General features: G+C 40.4%; 1 protein-coding gene across 2 annotated transcripts; it reads left to right on the plus strand.

Annotated features, from left to right (window-relative positions):
• The first annotated feature begins 2,564 nt into the window (after positions 1-2,564).
• On the plus strand, positions 2,565-11,505 carry LOC145491663 (BTB/POZ domain-containing protein KCTD7-like). 2 transcript variants are annotated; one of them, XM_081470894.1, is made up of 4 exons: positions 2,565-3,869; positions 7,244-7,365; positions 9,007-9,240; positions 9,593-11,505. In XM_081470894.1, exons 2-4 carry the CDS (start codon positions 7,294-7,296, stop codon positions 10,142-10,144), a joined length of 858 nt encoding a protein of 285 aa, XP_081327020.1. In that variant the 5' UTR covers positions 2,565-3,869; positions 7,244-7,293; the 3' UTR covers positions 10,145-11,505. The 2 variants fall into 2 exon arrangements, with proteins under 2 accessions (XP_081327020.1, XP_081327021.1); XM_081470895.1 differs by lacking the exon at positions 2,565-3,869 and having other exon boundaries at positions 5,933-7,365.
• The last annotated feature ends 3 nt before the right edge of the window (positions 11,506-11,508 follow it).

Consider the following 11,508-nt stretch of genomic DNA (forward strand, 5'->3'; position numbering starts at 1 on the left):
CTGAAAATTGATATTGATAAAGACATTCCAAGACATGATGAATAATCATAACGGGGTCAAGCATATGACAAAGGTATTAACAACATACAAATAACATGCTGAAACTCGCTTGTTTGTCATACGCTTTTCACTTGTTTTTCATACGTTTGCTACCTGTCACAATTTCAGTAGTTACCGGGCATCTAGACACTGCAATTTTCTTCCAGACTAAGGAGAAAGACGGTCGAATCTTACCACGGAAAAAAGAAATGAAAAAAAATACGCCTACTGGATAATAAGGTACAAATTTATTTCATTTCTTCATATCTGGGACGGGAGGGTTAGCGATTATTTATTTGAATATTAAGGTTTTTAACATCCGGGACCGCGAGGTTGTGAACTTAAAACAAATTCTAACCATATGAGGAAGTAGCAGATCCCATTAAAATAGTGCTCAATACACATATAGTGTAGAGCTGAGTATATGAGTAATAGCGAAGAGGCAAGATTTGCTGTTACTCCGAGTTTCGTGCTTACGCACTCATCAGACAGTATTTAATGATAAGCATTCCTATCAACTAGATATATATACACGGTATTAAACAATAGGCTAATTGCTGGACTAGTTGCATTACAATAAGTGATAGTTATACTGGAAAACAATAGGTGTGAAGACAGAAATTACGGGGACGAGTATAAACTGCGTGGGTGCAGTACAATATAAAGAAAGTGTCAAGCGTTCTTCAAGTAGAATTTGTTCTCGTGCCGGCATTTAGAAATAAGTTCTGATCTTTTGTTTAGTAGATTGTCGTTGCTATGTTTGATAATCATTAGTTTTTCTGTGAGGCAGAGGTCGCATCGTTTGGAAATGTTGTTGTAGGGTCTTGCACGGCTAATAATTGACCATTTGATGTTGAAGTCTTGTTTTTTGTCGTGTAGTTGCCAGATGTATTTAGAAAGCTCGGTGCTGTTGATGTGTTTTCTGTGCTTAAATGTGGATTTGTGAGAAACTTCTTACAGACGCAATCAACTTCGCCAAACAATTCACTTCCATTACGGACCGCGACATCGATATTATTATGCATTCAAGAAAATCCCTTCTCTTTGACAGTAACACCGCCTGGATCAAGAAAAACAACAGTTCTTTTGACGTTACTATGGGCAGCTTCGACGGAGCCGAAGTATGCGAGCTCGTAGGCTTATTCATTCTCGACGACCTGTGTAACATATACGGGATAGACAACATCGGGCTTTACAGAGACGACGGACTTGCCATCTTCAAAAACATCTCCGGACCTCAAGCAGACCGTACAAGGAAGGACATAACAAGACGCTTCAAGACATATGGACTTAACATTACCATACAGACTAACATGAAAATTGTTAACTACCTGGACGTCACCTTCGATCTTACAAAAGGTACCTACTGCCCCTACAGAAAGCCTAACGACGAGCCGCAGTACATCAACACAAAGTCTAACCACCCACCTAACATAATAAAGCAACTTCCAGCATCCATCAATCGCCGTATTTCCGCCAACTCAAGCAACGAACACGAATTCAACAAGGCCAAACCAATCTACGAAACTGCTTTGAAAGCCAGCGGATACTCTGAAACACTAATTTACAACGAAGACAATCAACCAACACGCCCCCGACGCAACAGACAAAGAAACATTATATGGTACAACCCTCCATTTAGTAAAAACGTAAAGACAAACATCGGTAGAACATTCCTGAAGCTCATATCTAAGCACTTTCCGAACCAACATAAATACCACAGCCTCTTCAACAAAAACAACGTCAAAGTCAGCTACAGTTGCATGGACAACATGAAAACAGTAATCAACAAACACAACATGAAAATAACAAACGCCGGCAACAACGCCAACGCAATCACCGGAGAGCAATGCAACTGCCGCAAAAAAGACCAATGCCCGCTAGACAACAAATGCCTGACTTCCAGTGTAATCTACAACGCACAAGTTACAACTAACAACACAACCAAGAACTACATTGAACTGACAGAAGGAACATTCAAACAGAGATTCTCGCAGCACAAATCCACATTTAAGCACAGAAAACACATCAACAGCACCGAGCTTTCTAAATACATCTGGCAACTACACGACAAAAAACAAGACTTCAACATCAAATGGTCAATTATTAGCCGTGCAAGACCCTACAACAACATTTCCAAACGATGCGACCTCTGCCTCACAGAAAAACTAATGATTATCAAACATAGCAACGACAATCTACTAAACAAAAGATCAGAACTTATTTCTAAATGCCGGCACGAGAACAAATTCTACTTGAAGAACGCTTGACACTTTCTTTATATTGTACTGCACCCACGCAGTTTATACTCGTCCCCGTAATTTCTGTCTTCACACCTATTGTTTTCCAGTATAACTATCACTTATTGTAATGCAACTAGTCCAGCAATTAGCCTATTGTTTAATACCGTGTATATATATCTAGTTGATAGGAATGCTTATCATTAAATACTGTCTGATGAGTGCGTAAGCACGAAACTCGGAGTAACAGCAAATCTTGCCTCTTCGTTATTACTCATAAAACAAATTCTATGTAATTTTTAATATACACTTTTAATGTATCAAATCATTAACATGATCTCGTGTTACTTTAGGAACTCTTCTTCGAATCCTGGTGACGACAACAGACTTTTCATGTAAATTATCGGCATCACGTCACAAATCTTAAGCGGCCAGCGAACGTAGTTTGGTTGTTTTTTTCATTTACTTCGATACTGGGGAAAAGTTATTTGACACTTGGCAGGCAAAATGAGTTTACATTTATCATCAGAATGAGACGAAATTTGTGAACGGAAGCAGGCCTGTCCCAGTCCAATTTCATTATCGTCACGAGAGATTTTGTTTTTATTTCTGCGATGATTTTACTCCCGGATTCTACTGCCGTGAACCAGCTAGATGACAATTTGTTCTGCTCTGTACGTTAGCGTGACACATTGCCTTGAAGTTTAATTCGTCTCTATCACACGACAGGATAATCTTGAGGTACATCGGAGCGTTCTGATTGGTCCTTTCTTGGTCGGGATTTTGCCATATAGACCGTTTCTGTGGAAACGGCAATAACCCGTGATCAGCTGATCAGCTGATAAGGTCACATTGTTGAGCTACACGGACAAAATAACCCGCGACTGATAAAGCAAATTCACGCAATATTTGAATTTCCTTTGACTTTAGTTTACCATGACGAAGGCTAATTTTATCTCGAAATACCAAATGAAGAATTTCACTCTTAAAATTTTCCAGTCTGACTTTACACAGCATGATTTCGCCCCCAGAAGAGTCCTTGATAAAAAAGATAAATAGTCGTATTTAATTTTTTCATAGTTTTCAATGTCACACTGATTGAAAGAAGTCTTAATTGGTATGGTACAGTCACGTCTTAATTTTAAGTATCCAGCCTTAAGGTCACAAAAGATGTATTTACAGCTTCTTTTTCACATTGGAACAAGTTACTATTTTCAGAATATAAGTAATATACACAGGGAAAAAGAACGTCAGGTTTCTACTTGTGGCCCGTGAAATCAGACCCGTTTTGTGTTTCCCCCTGGGGGTACAAATTGCGGGTACAAAGAAAAAATACAATTGAGTAGGGCCTGGGCTCGTTACCAGTCTCACACCCTGTCAGCAGGTGTTACCGAATGTTGTGATAAAAGACAATGCACTTGCGACTGATCCAAGACTCCTCAGAAATAAACGACGCAGTTCCGTCGGGCGAAATCATAGGAATACATTGGCAGAATAAAACGACGACATCTTTCCAATGCTTCGGCGGAATCAATGTATGGTAAAATCCAACATCAGAAAAGGAACGCAAAAGTCCACTGTCAGAGCGAGGTAATAATTATTTTTTACTATCGTGAATTTTATGTGAATTGATCCCGTATATGTTATCAGCAAACACAAGAGGGTTCGCCGCCGAGAAAGTAAAATTGTAACCCGGCAACGCTTTCAAGACGACCGACGTCAAATTGTAAGACCGAAATATAAAATCGCCGACCAGATATTTTGGTTAGTGAATATTCTTAATTGCCGATCCCCTTCTCAAAATTTTAATATTTTAACTTTAACACGTAACTTTCGAACCAGGTTTATTTACACCGATTCGAGCTATTTTACTGTGCGAAGTCAACTGAAGCGGGAAAATTGGGGCACCGAAGGAAACGAATTTATACGTATTTGTACCACATTTTTTATTTAAATTTAAATTCTCAAAAAATAATCTTTTAAACTAGAAGAGATATATTCTTAGCAGACGAATGAGCGCGGGAAATTTGCATGTAGGGGACTACCACAGACAAGAAAACACAATTATATATTTTATATCAAGCGCAAATTACTGCAGCCTAGAAAAGTTGCTTCGTTTATACTCATATTTTCATATATACGGTCGCCTCTGAATTGTACTGTAATTGATTCTATACTTTGTTTCCGACAAATTAGTGTTTCTTTTTTCAACAGATGTCAGCCATTTTTGTTTATATGATTTTTCCTTCAGCTGAGCTATGTAAAGATCAATCACCATGTATAAGTGCTTAGAAAAATTAAGGAAAAGACTTCAGAAGAGAAATATTTTTATTGTGTTGGACTTGCCTTGCGAAAGAAAGATCGAAGTATCACGTTTAATTAAAATTCTGTAAGTTTCCTCTCGACATTTTTCAAGTTAGTCGTTTGTAATCCGTGGCAATCCTCTCCATCCTTAATCATCCTTGTTCCTTTATGGTTTATTACTAGCTCTTTGGTGTTTTTCTCTCTTAGTTCAACTATTATTTTAAAGTTTCCTTTAATATAAAGGTAATAAATATCCCAAGATACCTTGACTAGCTCCTATAACTGTTTCTCCAATATACTATCAGCGTATTCAATTTTAGGCTAAGATGAGTCATTAAATTTTCAGCTATCTTTCAAAATTAGTACCGGCGGCATTTGCGAACAAGTGATTTTAATTTGCTACGGAGCAGCCATTTTATTTTCGAGAGGAAATGAAATTTATTTCCGCGCGAGGAAATGAATTTATTTCCGCGAGGAAATTCGCGAGTGGCGAATTAAATAAGCCAATCAGCGAGTGAGCTGCAATAAGAAACTTGAGGTTTATTTTCGTCTAATCGGCGAAAATAAAATTGACTGGCGTACACAGACCCCCGGGAGTATGTGGTTTTGTGGTTTAATTCGAACCATTGACCTTCAAAATTTTGCGCTAATGAGCTTGTCTTCAAGCGATTTACCTCTTCGGTATGTTATAAAGGTCGTGGTGTTTTGCAAATTTGTTTTCAGCAGTGGCTGTGACCCGGTTTAAATGAGACTCCATTTTTGTATCCACTTTTGAAAGCGCACAAGAGCAGTCGGTGCGACTTTAAACAGCGCTAATTTCCGCTCGCTAAGTTTCTAGTGGCGTTACAATGGCGTTACTGTAAAATTGTCTACATTCGCTTTTGCTTTATAATGAATATCGTTCGATTCTCAAGCTGATAGCCAAAATTAAACGATGGCTCAAGCTTTGCACTGAAATAAACAGGCGATCCAAGAAAAAACATACAAACACAGCCCAGTGAATAGGAATCATGTACTGGTCCTACGGTGGTGGGTGGGGGGGGGGGGGTGGACTCGCATGTAAAAAGGACGGGGGTGCTCGTCGGAAATTTTGAGAAGAACCTTTAAGAGGCACCAAGATCCCGTTTTGTGGGTGTGGATTGGCACTTTTTTCTCCCCTAAAAGATACCAATTCTTACAAAACACATCTCCTGTCATATTTTAACGACTCAATACCCTAAAAGGTACCATAAAAGCTTCCGCTGTGGACGTTTTGAAGCTCAACACCCTTACAGGTACCAAAAACCGCTTTTTGAACTCCTAAAAGGTACGAGGAGCACCCCGTCCATTTTATATGTGAGTCCCCCCCCCCCGCCCCCCTTCGGGGGTACTGGTCTGTATTCTTGTCTAAAGCGCACGCGCTCTACGTGTTCAACAGAGGTCAGGTGATATACGCGGCCCCTCTGAAAAAATCACGCGAGTTCCCCGACTGTCGTTAGCTCCCGTTACAATGATTTTGAGTTTAAGGCTGCTTTTAATTGCCCGCAAACGATGTGAAGACTGGTTGGATTTGCACTCTTTTGCAGACTATTAATCCTTCTCTCTGATATGGGTAAACAGACAAAGAAGTAATAGATTTAAGTTTCTATGTCAACAGATGTCAGAGAGATGGGGTCATTTCCGTGAGGTCTAGAGAACGTAATAGGCAAAAAGCGTCTAAATTTAAATTAAAAAATTGAAAGACAGTAGTGACGATAGGAAAAAAGTCACAAAATCAGTTGATCGTGTATTCGTATAAAGCACAATAGTTTGAGATGTCGGGGATCGAAATAGCCGATAGTAAGTATTCTCGCGTAGTTATACTTTTTCAGTCAGCAAGGGTTTTGAGATAACGGAGTTTGAGAAAGTGAGGTTTCTCCTGTACGTTATCAACAAGCATTTTACCGGGACCCGTTTAGGGAACTGACTATAATAGCAAGATGTTGTTATTTCAAAGCCAAATTCAGAAGTGCCTGTCTTAAAAGCCCGCGCTCGAATTTCCAGCGGGACATAATCAAGGGAAAGTGAGGGGACAGAGAGTAACATTGAGGGCGCTGGCTGGGATAAGACGATTCGTTATTGTTAGTTTTTTATAAGCACCCCATCATAGACGTGTTTCTCACCTGACTATAATTCCAGAGTAGTTTCTATTCACTTCATTCAGTTCAGTACTGGACTTTTCACTAATTATACTGAATCAAAAAAAAAAAATGAACTAAAAAAATGCTAATATTAGCCTGCGAACAGGCTCCCGGCGAGGACGGAAAAAAATTTCGGCAAGCGCGAAACAGAAGAATTCAGAGAGCGAAGCGATCGGGGCGGGGACAGGGTTCCGGCTCACCGGGAGCCTGTTCGCAGGCTAATCGCAAAGATATATCACACCCTACAACCCCCCAACTCCAAAAGAATTCCTTTCCAACCCCCGATCGCTTTACAGGTACTTTAAAGATGCTATTCAGATCGATTTGAAGCTGCTAATAAAATTCATCTAGTCAAAACAAATGTAGACAACGCAGCAATGTCTCAGTGCATGTATAAAACCGAGAGGAGCATAAAATGTGAAACATGAACCTCTCTTAGTCCAACATGCGGGGTGCAATGTTTAACACCTTCGCAAATTTATCTTTGCAATTACTTTGTAGGTTACGCAAGCATTGCCTAATTGTATGAACATTTGTGATATAAACGATCAATGCAAGGCTTACCCTGTTCAAACTGCAGCGGAGACATGGTTGGACACAGCGAACCACAGCGACCTGTTTCGGTGAGTTTTTACACGGTCTTTTATTTTTGATATCAACACTGCAGTGATGATGTGCCTAAAACATTTCACACCTCGAGACGGTTTTTTGGTGTTGTTGTTGTTGTTTTCTTTCACGTTTTCGAGACGTTGAGTTCTCAAGAACTGCTTAATTGGCCTCGTTTTTCAAACGTTACATCTCGATATATAGACTCCAGTGAGGAAAAAGCTAAATGTCTTAGATTTTCCAGTAAACATTTGGACTTCGACTCAATGTTATTTGTCAGGAGGCGTTACCAACGTCGTTCCTTCGACGGCATTCCTTTGACTTGGTTAAAATCTTGTTCTCATCAAAGTTACTCGACTCTAAACATTAATCACAAAAGACGCAAAATTCTTGTTAGACCACTTGAGAATGAAAACTTCCTTAAAAACTCTGTTTGCCTTTTCTCGTGACCAGGGGTCACCGCAAATCCCACCCGAATGTACAAAGACCAACGTCGTGAATGGACGTCATGCGAAATGTAACATGATATTTCAGAACTTAAGTTCGATATCGCTGATTCTCTTCTGATGTAAACGGCATTGCCGTTGGACGTGCGCTGCTAAAGTGAAAAACAAACATTGCTACCGCTCAGCGAAGAATCATTGCTCATGTAAAAATACAAAGAAGTACAGTACCATCAACTTTGTAGCGTGAATGTTCCGTTGCATGCTGTACTAAATTCTTGCGTCATTCTCCCCACCACTGGGCACACCCGCTAACTCTGTTTGGTTTCCACTTGCTACATCCTCAGGGTGCCAGGGTCAAAATTTCAAGCGTGGTTGCCGGTTTCGGTCAAGCCTTTTTATTGTGACCCGCGGGAAAAGCGGTCTCTTGCCGACCGGGACGACCTCAGTGAAATAACCCGCTACACGCAAGAACAAACCTCTGGCATCCAGGGGAGCCCGTTGCAGGCTTGGTTCAAATTTTGTTAAACATACAGAAGGGCGACATAAGCTGGAAAGACCACTAAATAAGATGTTCTGCTATCATGCAATGGCTTATACGTATTTCAGAAGAAGTGTAGAGCTTCACGGAACAAACGTGTATTTGACATTGATGGGCATACATCTCGCTTTAGAAGTGTTCTCCATCAGGTTTGAAAGAGAGGCCCATCTGCTGTGTAAGGACTGTAAGATGAGGATGAGAGGGACTGGGTACGGCATCTCAGACTAACAATTTGGTCAACTGTAATGCTGAGCAAAACACCAAACCCTAAGCAACCAAGCTATCATTTTTTGGGTTTCCTATGATGACGTTTCGGAAATCATCGTGAAACAGACGATGACGTTCCTTCTGAACTGATTTCTGTTATGGATAAGTTGGTTGTCCTGTGTGATTATTGTCACGTGATCTTGAGGTTCACGTGTTGTGTAAATGTACTTCAATAAACTCTTGAAGTTGAAGCCTGTAGACGCGTGTTTTCTCATACTCATAACAATTTCAATCTATGCAGTAGAATCAAAACCTGATTTTAGTACTGCAGGCTTATTCTTGTTTAGTGTCCCTTAGTCCGCCAGGGCTAAACACTTTCACACTTTTAAAGGTTCTTATTCTTATTCGTGGTATATATGTAAGTCAAACCCGCAAACATACCATTTTGACTTTTGTCTCTGTCCCAGTCCCTTCCGCGGGTGATACCTCTCAATGTAGGTGGATATAGCTTTGTGACTACTCTGTCGACGCTGACCAAAGACAAAGACTCCATGTTGGCAGCCATGTTTAGCGGACGTCATGAGCTGGACACGGACAGCGAGGGGAGGTACTTCATTGATCGCGATGGAACCTACTTCAAGTACATACTGAACTATCTTCGAGACAGAAAGCAGTTACCGTCAGCCGATATAGCACTTGAGGTAAGAACTAGACCTGAATATAATGATGATTACGTGAAACTACCAGTGTTACCTCAAGTCCCTTCCCCATTTTTTTTTTTTTTTGGGGGGGGGGGGGGGGCGGATATTTCGGATTCAGGCAGTTTCCGAGTAATAGAGGAAAATTAAACAGCATACATGATGATTCAAACTGACCATAACAATGAAATCAATATTCCACACTGAATATTGCTAATGTGGTTTCAAAGAATTGTCTTTTTTTTTCTGCTCTTCGCCCCTAACCCGTTCCACACCCAGACTGCACGAAAACTATTGTTGAGAATGTCACTATGTCTGTTGCCCTGAGCATAGTGTCAATTGCATATTATTGCAGGTTTACAAAGAAGCGCAATTCTACCAAATAGAAGGATTGATCGGAACACTAGAACGTTTCTCCAACGTCTTCGCGCACAAACTGGAAGATGCAAGGAAATCGAAGCTCGGGAGTGATTTCGAAAAGTGGCAACAACAAATAATCACGTGCGCACAGAGCAAAAGCCTGCAAAACCTGACATCCACCAGCAAGGTGAGCTTGCTGTCACTAGAGGACCACAAGAAAATCATGGAGTGCGGAGACTGCGTGGGCCCGCATGCGCACAACCTCGTGGTCTCCAAACCGGCTAAACAGGGCGTGATTCATCATCAGGAGACATTTGATTACGTGCAACGACGGTTTAAAGAAACAGATTTGGTCATTTGCATTTTGACAAATGCCGAGATGAAAATGTTCATCAGCATGACGGAGGCAGATTTGAAGAACAGTGGCTACTGCTGTAGTTTCCGCGAAGAGAAAATCCGCTGTAAGAATATCAAGCTGCATTATGGGATCGGAAAGGAAGAGTGTCGCTTTAACGTGACAGAACATGTGGTCGAGTTTGAATGGTAATTTGAAATGACGCCATTGGCGACAAATTAAATGTGTAGACTGTTTATAGTCCCCTGTTTCACCGCGAGTTTCGTTTCGACGTCTTTCACATGGCGAGTGCAACCAGGGGTGAATATTAATTCTACCAAGGGGGTGAGGCAGGTTTAAGATAGGCCCGAAAAATACGCCCCTACCCCTTCCCCCTATGCTCTCTACCCTGACGCCCACCCCTCGGTAAATTTACTACTGAACTCTCCCAGGTTGTTCTCGTCATACGAAAGCAAGAGAAAGGAATTTTATAGTCTAACGGAAATATTATAAGGTATAGCTGGAAATAGTGAATTGTTAGTTACTTTTTACATTAAATCCAACTATTCAGATATTAATTCTCCTAACAATATCAATAGAATGTCGAGCTGACAGGTTATGAGAATACACAAAATCATCAACTATGGATAACAGAGACCTTTATACATCCGATTACGAGATTTAAGAACACGCTAGCCGGCAAAATGTCATTGGTTCACATGCGTGCAGGGTTACCATGTTTTCCTGCCAAAACGACACTGTTACACATGCGCGTAGAGTCCCGGCAAAAATAATGTTGGCTTTAATATAGCGCGGACACTTATCATGTTTGTCCTGCAACAATTGTTTCAAACGCGCGAAAGGGTAACAAGTCTTTTCCCGCCAAAATGGCACTGCTCCACACGCGCGTACGTTTTTACCATTACAGTCGAACCTCGATTATCCGTCCCTAGATTATCCAGATTTCTCGATTATCCGGACATTTTCTCTGGTCCCAATTTTGTCATGAATATTTATTGGTTATGATCAAGATCCGTAGCAATATTCTTTTTAAAACTATAGCATTGAAAAGTGCAGTCGAAAACGAGTTTGTTTTGCTTTTAAAGAGCAAAAGCAGCTAATGAAGAACACTCGAATGAGTTCTGACTAGCCAAGAGTTGAGCGGTTCAAGATACAAAGTAGACCATATTGTTTTCCAAACGATTTGTAAAAGTGTTGTTTCACGATTAAATATTGCTTTACTTAAACAGTTTTGTTCGTCATTGACAATCATATTTTCGATTATCCGGACCCTCGATTATCCGGAGTATTTGGTCTAGTCCCAACGAGTCCAAATAATCGAGGTTCGACTGTAGTAGATAACATACAATACTTGCAAAAAATTTCGGACGTTAAAATTTCTATTGTATCTTTTGTCTTCGTGAACTACATACTCAGAGACAGTACGAGAGAAAGTTTAAACAACACGAATTCGTATGTACACAAAGTACGATTTTATTATACAGTCATTCACTACCGTTGATGGTGTTTTGTGAGGAAGAAAGAAAATAGGGAGATAGTATAGTTAATGAACTTAC

The sequence above is a fragment of the Orbicella franksi genome, chromosome 7, assembly GCF_964199315.1.
Source record: "Orbicella franksi chromosome 7, jaOrbFran1.1, whole genome shotgun sequence".
Classification (NCBI taxonomy): domain Eukaryota; kingdom Metazoa; phylum Cnidaria; class Anthozoa; order Scleractinia; family Merulinidae; genus Orbicella; species Orbicella franksi.